Source organism: Pelodiscus sinensis, chromosome 7, assembly GCF_052426305.1.
Source record: "Pelodiscus sinensis isolate ZL-2025 chromosome 7, ASM5242630v1, whole genome shotgun sequence".
Taxonomy (NCBI): Eukaryota; Metazoa; Chordata; order Testudines; family Trionychidae; genus Pelodiscus; species Pelodiscus sinensis.
This window is the reverse complement of record NC_143058.1, coordinates 17,373,548-17,388,805: the sequence shown is the minus strand read 5'-3', so window position 1 is coordinate 17,388,805 and position 15,258 is coordinate 17,373,548. Positions and strand designations below refer to the sequence as shown.

General features: G+C 45.5%; 1 protein-coding gene across 1 annotated transcript in view; it reads right to left on the bottom strand.

Annotated features, from left to right (window-relative positions):
* The window catches only part of GPR39 (G protein-coupled receptor 39), a 142,159-nt gene extending 127,806 nt beyond the window's left edge, over positions 1-14,353 (bottom strand). Inside the window, exon 1 of the mRNA XM_006137616.5 lies at positions 12,751-14,353. Coding sequence (XP_006137678.2) covers positions 12,751-13,618 — 868 coding nt within the window. The 5' untranslated portion in view covers positions 13,619-14,353. The remainder of the gene's footprint in view (positions 1-12,750) is intronic.
* Between the last annotated feature and the right edge of the window lie 905 nt (positions 14,354-15,258).

Sequence of the window (15,258 nt, the reverse complement as noted above, 5' to 3'; positions counted from 1 at the left end):
CACCAAGTCATGTACAGATTGCTCACACACCTTTCCCACTTTCAAAAGATAAAGACTCATTTGTGGCAAGTTCACAGATGATTTATTAAAGTCATCATCTGTGAAAATTAAATGCATTATCTATTCCCCTATTGTTTCGGATTCCGATTATACCACATTTCACAAAATGAAATCTTTTGTTTTCTAGCTGATGTTAAGACCATTATCTTTAAACAATAATTGCTAGCCTATGAGTTTTAATGAAAGAACTTTAATATCAGAGAATGTATTAGTAATTTGGAGCTTTCAATTTGATCCTACATAACTCCTTGACTTCCTAAATGCAGATATTAGAATCTCAAAACTAACTGCACAGCAACAACTAGCAGATTAAAGCTTAATTTTCTCCTCTTCTACCATTGTAACAAGTTGATCCCTAGACTTGCAGTTTTACTTGGTAGCCAACAGAGTTGCAGAAGTAGTCAGGAAAAATTTCAAAACAGTATTTTCCACTGAAGATCAGCTGTTAATATTTTAATTTTAACCGTGTCATATCCAGATCCTTCTAGGCAAAATCAGTTGTAACATATCCCTTCAGATTTTCCTTTGGGGAGTTCGTTTACACTACTAGATTTCATCTGTCTGGTTACTAAGGGGGAAAGAGATCATCTCTCTGATCTTTTATATCGGATATCAGGGGAGCAGGCATCATCAGCGGGCTCCCAGGCAAGATGTGGGACCTCAGATTGAAGGTGCGGCACTGGGGCAGCCAGACCGCCCTCAGCTCTGTCTGGATTGCAGCGTTGCCCCTCACAGCGCTGCCTAAAGATCATGGCGTTCCCCCTCACGGCCACCCAGAGCATGTAGTGTGGTGCCCCTGTCTCCCTAAGGACTTTCCAAAGCATGCCATGTGGCACACCCGCAGTCATTTAAAGGGCCTGGGGCAATTGCCCCCTTTATCCCTAATTTTGGCAGGCCTGTCACATGCAAGAGTAAAATATCAACAAGCTCAGATGACTGCTATACTAAACCTGCCTTCTGATAATCTCTTACAAGTGAAAGAGGAACTGAGAGGGTGAAAAAAAAAAAACAGAATAGGTTTAGCATTATTGCTGAACATTAAATCTATAGGCCAACTTTTTTGCTCCCCCCAAAGTTTTGTTTTAGAATGATCGCTCTGGCCTCATGTCTGACACTCTCCCCTCACTCCTTTTTATTATTAAAACTATACTCATTCACTTTGTCCAAATTAATTTATAAAGGCGGGGAGTTTAATTTTGTTGTTGTTATGATGTAGTAGTTAGGGCTTTTAGAGCTAAACAGTAGTCTCACTCCCCGGCACATGTGCACTTAACAGCTATAAAAGGAAAGATGACCCAGAATATATATATAATAAATTCATGAAAAATTAAACCAAGCTGCATGCAGCAGCATGAAACATTTTACAGCTTGCCTCATGAACCCTGCCACATGTCAGACAAGTTACATCATCTCCCAGGCACATCTGCTCGGCGAAAGCTGCTTGCGTCCCTGCCTGGGCTCCCCAGGGCTGGTAGAGGTGGCGGATTTGTGAATCCACGTTGGCTTCTCACAGCTACCCATGTAGCTCTCCCCAACCTGGCTCCAGCTGGCAGGGGGCTGCTTGGGAGCTGGCACTACCTGGCCAATAAGAGTTGTTCAGGCCGTTATGGGGAACCCTGGGCCCGTGGAGGGACCATTGCAGCTCATATGACAGGCCTGCAGCTCCGAGGCACATAGACAAACCCTGGTTAGGGCTGAGCAGCAGCTATGGAGCCCTGAGTCCCTCTACTTGCCCTGAGCAGGGGGCCCCATAAAGGTGTGACATGGGCAGGGGGCTGCTTTCACCCCACCTCATACCCCAGGTGCAAGAGGAAGGAGGAGTCTGGGCTCTAAGCCCCATTCTGGCTAGGCTGGGAGTAGGAACACACAGGTATTGGGCCTAGGGTGCAGCACTGTTCCCCCTCTTTTGGGAAGGCTCCATTGCCCTTGCCCTAGGAAGTCGAAACACAAGCGCAAGTGACCCCATTAAAAATAAACTTGAGACCCACTTTGGGGTTGTGATCAACAGTAAGAGGTATTTGCAATCCAGATTTCCAGTGGCTGGCTATATTTTCCCCAGTATATAGTTAGGATTCTGAAGTTTGTTCCCATTTGTACGATATTACCTCAGATCTGCCTTGATCTCTCCTAAATACTATATTACTAAATCCCTACTTGCACCCATCTCAACAATAAAGTTACTACATCTTGGACCATTACAAAAGGAGGCTCATTTCAAAAGGTGTAAACTTCCCTTGTAGTTAGTGTTGTGCCCAGCACTAGTTCTGCTGGTGATGCTCTTTTATTTCCGTTTTGTTGTTGTTCTTATTTACTTATGTCCAGTAAACATCTATAGGGTCAGTGTATTTAGCAGCACTGTGAATTAGGGATGTAAAATCCCAATCAATTAGTTTACTGGTTAGCTGGCTAAGCAAGATCCCAGGTGGGGAACTGCTCTAACCTAGCTGGAGCAGACCTCAGCCTACAGGGCTCCCGCTCCCACTCCCAGAGCTGGGGCTGCCAGTGAACTAGGGCTGCTCCCGGCTAAGCAGTTTCACAGTAGAGATGTGAATGGGTATGTGTCAGCCCCATTTCTCCACTTGTCCCCCTCTGCCCAACCCAGAGAAGCTACATTCTATCCAGCAGCTGTCCATGCTGTAATTTTGTTTGGAGATGTTAAATCACTTCCCATCATTGATTTGGAGCTCTGGTGATACCGAATGGATGATACAATCCAACCCAGAGGTAGCTGTCTTTCAGTAGAAGGTGATTGATGATTCCTTTCATATTTTACCTGAAGACTTCCACTTAAAAAGGACCACGTCACTCAAGAGCTGTTGAAAAGTCATTTACCCTCCAATTAAATCCAGCTATCTCTGGGGTGAAATCCGTCTAACAGAACATGGCAATACTACAGAACCATTTAAGACAGGGAGGAGATCTTGTACATTTGAACACATGGGGAAGTTTTCCAGTAACCAGATCATAATTATCCAGGTACAAGCAGGACACTTGGGAATGAAGGCAGACATTTTTAGGGACAACATGTAGACAAGACCTTTGCTTGTATGTCTAATTGAAAACCAAATATAGTGTTAGGAGATTGATTCAGCATCACTTCCTGAATTATCCAGGTGTTCCCTTAAGTTCTCCAGTCAAACACTTATCCAGCTGCCGTTGCTAAATTTATGAGATCTGGCAATATCTAAGCATTAGGTGGTGTTGGTGCATATAGTTTTTTGATTTGTGTAATCAGAGTCTCTTGCCAAAGAAGGTGCCATCAGGAAATGTATGGTTGGGGGAAAATGTACAACATACACAGATGAAAACAATTACCAGGCTACAACATATCCATCTTCAGGCACATGTCCAATAAAGAGAACTTGAGAGGAATGATTAAAGAAATGAACCAAAGGGTATCAGTGGAACTCGGTTTCAATACATGGAGTGGAGTTCCAGTCTGGAAACTAATCAATTAAGTTGTTCTTTCAATTTTTGTCCAGTCTTCATGCTATAGGAAATCATTTCCAGCCTATGAAGAAATGTCTAATTTTCCTGTAACAGAAGTCCTGCCATTGTCAGGTTTTGCAGCAGCTGAGTCATCCATAGATGACAAGCACATATTTTTAAACAGCGAATTTGAAGTAATGTTCTCCCGAAAATCCATTTGCCGAGTGCCTTACAAAATATATTTTTCTTGGGATCTTTTGAAAGGCTATTTCTATACACAATACTTTTATTTTGAGCTACACACTAATCTGCCAACACAAGATTGTTCATAAGGGGGATAAAATCAAGTGCACTTCTCCAGTTTTTTGAGGACCTTTAAAAAAAATTCTGATTTAAAGAAAAATGCTCGCATTGGTCAACTAGTTCAGTTTAGCTGCAATTAGCTGATGCGGTCAGCTCTCATACCTGGCATTGTGTAGAACTAAAAGATTACCAAACTAATGAGTAGCAAACAGGAGCCGCAGCATTTTTTTTGTGATTAAGCTAAATAGCACAGTGGGAGGAGGCATCTATGTGAAGAGTCAATACCAGGTGGTGACACAATAGGGATGAAAGAGGAAGTGTCTAGCCAGTGGATAGGATGCTGGTCTGATATTCAAGAAACTTGTGTTCAATTAATTCCTGGCTCTGCCACTGACTTCAGTGACCTTTGGTAAGTTGCTTCTGCTCTCAGTGCCTGTTTCTTCTCCCACCCCTTTCCCTGTCTTATCTATATGGATTGTACGCTCTTTGGGGGAAGGGACTGTCTCTTCCTATACAACATATAACTGGGGTGGTCACACTTACTGGCACATATAACAGTCTTGGGAAGTGTAGAGCTGGGGCACATCTGCTGAGAGCCAGGAGGTGGAGCTTCGGCCCTACTGCTGCAGGGATCCTGAGCCCTGGCAGGTACGCTCTGAAGGGCTCAAGCCCCAAGTTCCTCCCTCCCTTCCAGGCAGAAGTTCCTGCTGCACCACCCTGCTGCAAGGCAGAGGTCCTAGGCTTCCCAACCCAGCCTGGTAGGGGAAGAACAGGAAGGTGATGTGAGGGGCTCTGCAAGCTGCACTTTAATAGTAGGAGAGCCATATGCGGCTCAGGAGCTACAGTTTGGTCACCCCAGCATGTAGCACAACCTTGGTGCCACTGGAAGACAAATCAGATCCAAGTAACTCTGTCTTGTGGCAGAACCCTAAATAATCTAGTACATGGTAAACTCCTCAGCGGGGAGACCTCTCCATATCGGTCTAATGATGTCACTCTACGTGCACTGGCACTATGCCAACTCACCCTAACAGCACCCAATTATAATGGCTTATAATGAAGCAGCTACACAAAGCTTGTGTGGAAAGTTCCTATTCCTGCTTATTAAGGAGCCTGGGGGATATTGGCCACTATGTTTCTTCTGTAATAGCAGGGAGGCAGCTGAGCTGTCCCCGCATGCCAGGAGCACTGCATCCCACGCGTATAGCAGAACTGGCTCTCTAGGGCTGAGAGAGGGGCAGAGCCAATAGGTCTGTGTTTACACAGATGCTTTTACAGTCAGGGAGGAGCTGTGGCTCAAACAATGAGGAGCAGCACCTACTGAGGGTATGTCTACATTGCAATTAGGCACCTGCTGCTGAGCTGCTGACTTGGGCTGACTTGGGCTCAGGCTATAGGGATGTTTAAATGCAGTGCAGTTGTCCAGGCCCAGGATGCAGCCTGGATTGTATGACCCCCATACCTCCCAGGATCCTAGATCTCGGGTTCCAGCCAGACCCTGAATATCAACATCGCAATTCATCAGTCCCTTAGCCTGAACCCAGTGTACCTGAGCCAGACACCTGCTGCTGTCCCATGCCAGCTAACAGCAGTGTAGACATACCCTGAGAAGCCACAATGCTGCTTAATGCTTCAAGCAGGAGACACGGATTTCTCAGCAGCATACCAGTAAGAGTGGCTGTGTACCAGTCCATGTTAAAGCACTGCTATAGCAGCACTTTAAGGGCTGTGCCGGCAGGGCCGCTGATGTGGGGGAAAAAGCGGAGAGCAGACAGAGCCCCAAGCCCTGTAAATCACCACTGTAGCCCAAGGTGGGGCAATCCAGGCAGGGCAATCCAGGCAGTGCTAAAGGGCTGGTTCTGGAAGTCTGACCCCAAGTCTGTTCCTTCTAGCTGAGGCCTTGCCCCTTCCAGGAGCCCAAATCTGTCCCCCTCTCTGCTCCCCCCACCCACCCCTACACACACACACAACTTGCTCAGAAGGTCGGCCACCCTGCGTAGCAGTAAGTCCTTTAAGTTACTTTCACCCCGGGCATAAATCTGAAAATGCAACACTCCGCTAACTTCTTGCTTCATCTTCAGCAGCAGAAGTTTGAACATAAAATAATGCACAAGCACGAATCATACAAAATGACTTATTGACAGCCAAGATTAAAATCTAGAGACTTGCCTTGGTGCTGATAACACCGGGACCGAAATAACCGTCTAATAGAGATACACTTTATATTGATGTTTGCAATGAACAAAGAAGTACTGTCAATTATGAGTCATTTAAACAAAGCCCACAGAGTATCAGCCCAATTTCTACTTGCTTTACTCACACAACTAGTTCCATTGGAGGGAGTGAAGTTTCTCATGTGACTAAGATGAGCTGGTCTGTTTCCAAGTGATGAGAACACACACAGTGAGGAGGACAGGAAAAGTTGCTTGTAAAACCTCCTGAAGTGTGCCCATCTGAAGTTCAAAACACTTAATTTGAGCTGTGTAAGCAGTGAGGCACCACAGTGCTTATATCCACTGTAACATGTGAAAGGAACAGCACTGTGCCACTTAGAAGGGCATTACACTTAACTGTTACAAGTCAGTCCTCCAGCTCATTGGAAGAACTTCACCCTGCTCCATGGGTCTAAACCTGCCATAAATCCAGCTTGCCCATAGACCAAAGGATTCTACCAGCACTATGGGCCCAGAATTATTGTTACGGCTCCCATGCCACTCCCCTCCCTCCATATCCAAGGCAGCATGAAGAGGGGTGTGGCCAGATATCCCTGCACCCCAGCAATTTCCAAATGCCTGAGCAGGCTAAACCACCACCAGAAGAACTGGGGAAGGCAAAAATAGTTTGAATCCACCTTTATACATTCTCTACTCCCCCCTCCCCCGCCCCCCACATCATATGTCCTTGAGTCATGATCCAGAATCTGGTCCATTACGTCAGGATATTTACAGATTGTCAGACTGGAAGTCAAACAAGCATCCTGACAACATGAACCAAATTTCTGCTCTCAGGTATGGCTAACAGAACCATTTGATTCTGTGTATTTCCATAGTCTCTCTTGGGACAGAGCTTTGGCTGTGCCTTTGGGTCCTGTGCTTCTGTTAGATAGTGTTCTGCCTCTAGTGTGGTGGGAGGCAGTGAGCCTCTGAGGCTGGAGTCACAACCTACTGAGGCATGCATGCTCATCACAGGCTAGCCCATAATATGGGAGGGGGAAGCCCGCTATAGTCCTGGTCTCCATATCTAGGCACAGACTCTGTAGTGATGCGGGGAGGATTGGGGGGGGGGGGGGGGGGAGAAGAACCTGGGCCCACCCACTATTTTGGGTTCCAGCCCAGAGACCCTAAGGCAGCAGCAACATATGGAGTCTGTTCTAGGGATGTTATAGTGTAGTCGATTAACTGGTAAGCAAAAACTTACAAGTTAATGCTGTAGACCACACACATTTTCCCCCTCCTCAACCAGTAAATTTTTTTAACAGGCTGGCCCGCAGCCTGGCTCAGTTCTGGCCCACGCTGGGTCCAGGAGTTCAGAGACCCTCCCACCCACACACGGGCTGCTGCCGCCCTACACTGCTGCCTCTATCAGAAGCGCAGCATAGGGCAAGAGGCAGCCGGTCCGGGAGGGGGCTGGTTTTTAAACTGGCTCCTCTCACAGACCAGCTCCTGCCTGGCACCCTGAGGTAGAGGCAGCAGTGCAGAGGGGCAGAGGGCTCTTCGGAGTGAGGCCAGAGCACACTGGCTGCTGGCCCCACCTCTGGGGACTATAGAATAGTCAACTAGCCAATAAGAATTAATGAGGTTACTCAACTATTCAATTAACCAAACTTTAACATCCCGAGTTGGTTCTACTCCCCATCTGGCAACTATTTCCCTAGGTCATTACCCTAAACAATCCCACCCAGTAGCTTTCCTCTGATATCTGAGCAGCTTATCCTGCTCCTCCACTGCACCCTGCCTGACTTGCAACTCCCAGCTCTCACCCAGATGCCTCTCACACTCAGCACTTTAGCTCCTTCCTTCCTCCTTGCATGCCTCTAAACTAACAGTCTCAACTAGTACTTGATGGGACTAATCGAGGTGGTCTAATTAGCCTGACTTCCTTGGCTCGGAAAGGCTCCTAATTGTCTCCAGGTGTTCTAATTGGCCTGATTGTCCACACTGCTTCTGGAAAGTTCCAGCCCTTGCCAGTTTAGCCAAGGTACAGGGACCTCCTTAATCTAGGGTTAACATGTATGCCTTCAGGTACTCTTCTGTAGGGAACAAAGGTTGCCTGAGGGAGGGGTCTGCGAGTATGAGGCCTATTTCCGTTCCGGTATCCGTTCATGCATCTGGGAAGAGTTCCACAGGGTGACATCCACTGGCTCTCTTTAGGCCTTTGAGGGGCATTGGGTGTTGTCTGGGGCTTGCTGCTGAGTGTCCCCATCCAGTGCCCTCATTTTAGCCCTTTGACCTTCACACCCGTTCCTGTTTTCTCTTTATTTGTCCCCTGAAATCAGTTGGAGTCTAGGGCTCTTTGGATCCCCCCTTCAGGCTGGGGATAGGTCCTTTAGATGTGAGCGGGCATAACCATAAGCCCGTCCACCTCCCAGACCCCAATCGAAGTACTCTTCTATAGCCGTCTGACCTGACTGTCACACTCTGATTGTATTGTATTCTTCCTCAAATGCATGTTCTCTCTAGGCTATATCCATTCCTATTTGCATCTTGATTCCTGCAAAGTACCTATGAGATTCTGAAGTGATACAGTAAACATTTTCGCACTTGTCAACTTTCCCAATTTCTTTTCATTATTTCTAAACATGGAAGAATAAAATGGCACTTAAAAAAGCATCCGTTTTTACTTAGGTTCTACTCATCTATTAGATTTATGAATTTCTGTTTTGTAGAAGTTTTCACTGAACAACTAGGAGGAAGAAAATGCTAGATCCAACATCTAACAGCAATAAATACAAAAACATCTTGCTATACATTGTCATTTACATTTCACATTAAATGCAAAATACATTGGAAATGAGCAAATATTTGTTTTAATTTGACCCATCTGTTTAGCAGAGAAGGCTGCTAAACCAACAAATTTAAATTCAGCAATTTGTAAACAATTTATATGTTTGTTTCTTCTGGGTTAAAATTGCCTTCAAGCATAATTCTTATGAGATCCACATATTAAATTGCATTGTATTATTCTCATGGATGCAGGCCATGATTTTTTCCTCTTCAGTTCATTAATTTATTTCCTAACCCAAGTTAATTAGTGAGACTCATATTGTTAAAAGCCATCGGAAATATGTTGTAAAAATCATTTCAGGAAATTCTTGAAAGCATTTTCCAATACTCTTCATATTAAGCACCAGCCAATTGCTTTCATTTAGCTTTTAACACTGTTCCTGACCCATTTCAAACTGAACAAAGGAAAAAAAATAGAATTAGAGACAGGGATTGTGAGGCTGGCAAACTAGGTGCCAGTGCTTATTAAGGCTTCAGGTCTTGGCCAAGCACTGACAAATTCATTGCTGGAAACCAGTCTTTCACACCTGTGTATCGGCATCATTAAGTGGGTATTGAACTTATAACCATGGGTTTAGAGTTCAGACTTTATGAAATGCCTGTAAGCTGCTGCCAGCATTATTCTCACTTACTTTTATCACCTGCTAATAAGGCAATATTTAAGTTTTTGCTTCAGAACTGTATATAAAAAAGTGTTTGCTATGAAACCGTGAACCCTGTCAGGAGGGATTAGCCTTGATGAACAGGAGACATCAAAACTAAATGGGCCATTGTGGGACATAATGAAGTCTTTGTAAATTGCCCCTTCACAACCAGGAAAAGGCTGCATACAAAGGAGCTCAGCACAGCATTTTTAATTCTGAAAGAATAAAATAAAAACACCTGACAAGAACATTTTTCATCTGTTTTTTTGCTGTTGAGTCTCTCTGAGGGCTGGACCTATGAAACAGAAGCAAAGATCCCAAGGGTCGACCTGGGAGAGTCCTAAAGACGTTCAATATTGATAAATTATTACCAATCTGTCACCTTTTGACACTGTAGACTGATTTGTGTATATATATTTGCCTGTTTTAATCTGTAATAAAACTCTCATTTCTTAGTTAATAAATCCTAAATTAGTTTAGAATAGGATTGGCTACATGGGTTGTCTTTGGAGTGAGATTGGGGTGAGTGACTGGCCTCTTGCGACTAAGAGCAACTTGTATATTGTGTGATTTTTATTGATACCAACCAACCATTGCTAAGGCCAGCTTGCCTGGACAGTAAAATGGATTGGGGCATTTAATGGGACCATCTGGGACTCCTTGATAAGATGGTTACTGTATTTTAGGAGTTCAGACTTGTTATTGGGTTTGTGAAACCTAATTCTAGAACACACAACCTGTCTAGAGCGTCCACTCTGAGGCTGGCACTCAGGGTCGTAAGTCACTCCAGACAGCATGCCACGGGATAAATGGGAAGAAAAGCCACATTAATTTAGTTTCACCTCTACACTCACATAGAGCTTGTCAAGCCCGGCCAAAGAGCATGTGGGGTCCAAGGCAGCACATTGATCTACACAGCTCCCAGTCGGGTGGGCAGGGTCAGGAGCTGGGCAAGTGTGGGGGTCTGAATGCACGGGGGCCAAAGCGACTGCCTTGCTCACCTTGTCCAAAGGCAGGGCCTGGAGCTTGTAGCAGGATCGGGGCCTTAAACTGGCTTGAATGCAGTTGTGGACAATTATAGCCTTCACCTCCAGTGAAGGGTCTTAGTGGCACTCTTGATCATGCCCTGCTAGAGTCACAGCAAATCCTCGTTTCACTGGCTTGTGAGGGGCAGGCCCACTGATGGGGGGAGGCAAAGAAGAAAACTGCCTCAGGGTCTAGCAATTCAAAAAGACCTGTGCCTTCAGGTCGCTGCTACTGGACCCAGGTCCTCTCAATCACTACCAGAGCCCCACATGGAGTGCTCCAGGCAGCACTGAGGGCTGCCTGTATTAGGCATGACATGTTCTGGGCAGTACCGAAGCTGCCTGGGGGAAGTTAATCGCTCCCTACCCCGCCGGCGCCGCCACCACCTCTTCCAGGGGCACAGAGCCATCCCACCCCACCCCACCTTGCCCAGGAGGCCTGGTAAGTCTGTCAGCCTCACTGGTGAGGGGAGCAAATTACACAAATATCTTAAAGCTCCCCCTGCAACTAAGACCTTAAAGAGCAATGCTGTCCGTCTCCCTTGCTCTATGCAATGTGCATTAGTCATTGCCTTCTATGCCAGCAGGCAATTACATTTCAGCAGTGCTGCATGTGAAGTTGCTTTATCACATTTATGCAGGGCCTTTCAATTCAAAGGATCCCAAAATGGTTTGCAGTATCCTTAGAGAGCCACTTTAGAGACAAGGACCAGAGAAGAGTTTTGACAAAATAAAAGTGTGTGGCCTGAAACTGCCTGTCTCACATTTGAATCCTGCAGAACACTTCCTGCATTGTTTGGCCCCACCTATTGTCCAGCCCTTTTAATCTGGTTACTGAGATGTAATTATGGAGTAAGGTTAGATCTTGTCAGTGGTGTCTTTTAACTGCCTCTGCAATTCTCGCACAGACATAATACAGAAGGGGATGAAGAAAGACCGGATCTCTTTTCACTGTAGCTAGAATTTCAGGGTCTCCATTTCCCCCCCTATTTCACAGACCTCTAGAAAAGACTTGGTGGGCCGCAGCTGATACCAAGAGTACAACTAGCTAGGGGACTATGGGACCGTCAATGTGAAAGAGCTTATTAGTGTCAACCGCCTCCCTGAGGTACCAAACAGAGTGCCACTGCACTGAAATCCTGCTTGGTCTGTGCAGTCATCCACTAGCTTGTCCATTTACTATAACCACTCTTGTATTAAGCAAGCCAACGAATCAAGGATTTGCTGTAACTCTAGCAGGACATGATTAAGGGTGCCTCCAAGACCCTCCCCAGGAGGTGGAGAATGCATGGATCACAGCCTGGAAAGATTCGGAGCTGGTGAAATGACAACTTGATTAGTTTTAGTCTGACAAATGTGGCGCGCGAGAGAGATCAGAATACAACGTAATTCCAAGGTTATGGGCCTTCAAATAAGACCAGAGGAAAAACAAACGAAGACAACAGCAACCTGTGAGACCAAGTGAATTCTCCAGCCCAGTTTCAATCAATCCATTCAACTTAAATATTAGCAACCACTGACCAAGTTCAGCACGGGACACTGCCAGGTACCATTCTGAACAGAACGACATGCATCACAGCTTGCTGAGATTTAGATTTTGCGAGACAAAAAAATATTTGCAGCAGCCACATATTCAGGAATTGAAGAGGGAAAAAAATGCCAGAGGAAGAGTTTGAAACCAAGTCACTGCCACTGCCCTGCCTACCAGACCAACACTGACACTGTATTTCACAGTAAGGCCAGCTTCATTAGTCCACAGGGAGAAAAAACACACAGAGTAACCAGGCAGCATAAAGAACAAAAAGTAAATTGGATTTTACTTTGTGACTTCCCTTCAAATGGTTCTAATGTAGTAGAATGTTAGTAAGACACAGGCCAGGGAATCAGGTGTTTTAAATATATTTACAATGTAAAGGTCCCATTAAAACAGGGGTCAGGAACCTCTTTTGCATCAGGGGCTGCTGACCCACAGAAAAATTAGTTGGGGGGTGGGGGGTCCAGCAGCATAGGCTCCCCAATGCTGGGGGAGGGGAGCCTTAAGCCTTGGGGACCAGATCTAGGCAAACTGGGGACTGCATGTGGCCCCTGAGCCTTTTGGTCACCACCCATTTAAAAAAAAATTTTGGAAGGAAAATAGAGTGGTGTATTTACCTGTATGAATAACTTACTTAAATTCCCATTTTGGACCCACATCTCACACTGTAACGCATGCTTGGGCCTTAGGAGGGTGAGAAAAAGAGACCTCTACGTTTCTTCTTGACTTCTACAAATAAAACATGCTCTTACCTAGGAAGATGATGGTCTGTTGCCTGGAGTTCTTGCCCTCTGCACTCTCATTTTTCCTTAGATACTGCTCCTGGTGTCTTTGTGCCCCCTTAACTGCCACCGTCCCTTTCTTGAGGATCATCAGGGTTTTCATCATGCTGCGGCACATGAAGGCCACCGCTACCAGCACCACAATGTACACAATGAAGGCGCTGAAGATGCTGGACTGGAAGACAGTCCACTTGGAAGAAAGATTTGTGCATATAGTGACATTGGGCCTCACGTCAGGCCAGTGGTGTCTGGAGGTAGGTGTGACACAGGCTGTCTGCCCTCGGTAACCCTGGACAGCTTCTAGGGGGTATTCGGTGCCCATCACAAAAAGCAGGGGCAGGGCCACCAAGATGGAGATAACCCAGACCAAGGTAATGAGGATCTTCACCTTATGGGGTCCAGAAACAGACTTGAACTTGAAAGGGTGACAGATGGCAACGTACCTCTCGAAACTGAGAGTGGCCACGTGCAGTATGGTGGCGTAGCTGCAGGCCTCGAAGAGGAACCAGTACAACTTGCAGGCCACGTTGCCATTAGGCGTGGAGAAGGGGGTCCAGATAATGCTGAAGAACTCCACAGGCATCCCCAGCAGGATAACCAGCAGATCAGAACAGGCCAAGCTCACCATATGGTCCGTGACCTCTTTCTGCAGATAGCCTTTCTTCTGCAGCACTCTGGTGGTCTGGATGGTGACGCTATTGCCCAGGATCCCCGCAACAAAGACAAAAGCATAGACGAAAGCTAGAGAGATCTTGATCCACAGGGAAACCTCAAACTCAGAGATATGGCTGTGATCAATCACATTAGAGCAATTTACCTGGCCATTTTGCTGAGCCATGATCTAGTTCAAGGAAGTACAAGGAAAAACAAAAATAAAAACCTCAGCTTACCAAATCTCTCTGCTGTTCAAGTAAATAGATCTCTCTTTCTCCCTTCACATTCACAAGCTGATACAAGCAGGCTGTAGCAGAAGGGTATACAAGCCACACCTGCCCAGAATCAAAGTTAGGTGGTTAGCTACAGAGGCTGTGTCAATAAGCCAGCACAGGTGTGGTGGGGAGGAGACAGCATAGGTCTCAGCATGCAGTCCCCTTTTCTTAGGACTGAAGCAAACTTCTTTTCATTGTTCCTTTGTTCTTCTCTGCTGAAATCAGTTCTGTTTCCTCAGATGCTCCAGGCAATGAACTGCAGCGCTGCACCTCTTCCATTCGTATCACTATCTGCTACCTTGCACCCAGACTTTCACTACTTCAGACTTGGAATGAGATAAGGGCTAGTACAGTTGCCCTTGTTTAACATTAACCTGTGGCTATAGCAAAGGCAGGATGTGGTCACCTTCCAGCAGTCAGGTGGGTCGGGGAAAGAAAAGTGCCACAGCCTTTCGAAACAAGCAGCCTCCCCTTCCTGAAATCAGATCCCTGCTGTTGTAAAAGGTCTTTACCCTGAGCCTGTCAGCCCGCAGACAAACAAAGGTGGGGTTGCTGTGGGAGGTGGAGACTGGACAGAAAATAATTATTCACTAGTTTCTCTTTGAGCAGAATTCATTTTTGTTCTATGCTGACTTTAGTCTCCTTTGTTGCTCTGTTTTATATTCCCTTTAATCAGCTCGTTCCTCATGGGTGGTTGTAATGTAGCAGAGCAAAATCAAGTGGGCCTAAGATTCTTTTCAGGTATAATTTAATTGACTTCAGTGGAGTTATATTGAATTCCACTGGCTAGTCCAATATTTTAATTGCAGCCCTCTATAATCAAATAGTTTTCTTAAAGTAAGTAAAATAAGGTACTGGTGAGGGGCTGATTTTGTAAAATACATATTTAGGATGTAAGGGGTGTTCTAACAAGTTTTGAAGTAAGTCAAATTCTGGGCATCAACAGATTAATAGGATCTCTTTACATTTCAATTTTTTTCCTGCTAGATAACAAATAATATAGATAGCAATCCTAATCATGCTCATTCCTTCCAATAATCATGACTGGCAGGGATTAGCTGCAGTTCCCTCTTCTTCTGCCTTGCCCCAGAGGGACTGAATTTAATACATGCTTTAGTTTTAGTTTCATGTGGGGACTCTAAAGGCTCCTGTGGTAATCCCTGGACTCAGTGATTTGGAGGAGGGGCTGTAGGGGTTAGGAGAACTTCATATTACAATGCAAGTTGTTTTTCCAAAAGTGGCAGGATAACTTGAGCAGCTATAATCATGCAAGCTCCTGTTCTAGCACTAGAGCCAAGAAAAGGGGGTTCAAACAGGATTTTTTTATTAACTAGACAAGTTCAGGTCACATTTTATCTCAAGATAAAAGAAAAGCATTAGAAAAATGTTATTAAGCAGCCTCCTCACATTCAGTGGTTATCTCTACATGTTGGCAGCCCAAGTACGTGATGAACAAAGGATGCCAATAGCTGGATAATCAGCACCTGTTTCAGTGGGTTGTTTATGAAGCCCTATTGCAGAGAAACCACCTCAAACCTTCCACAACTGC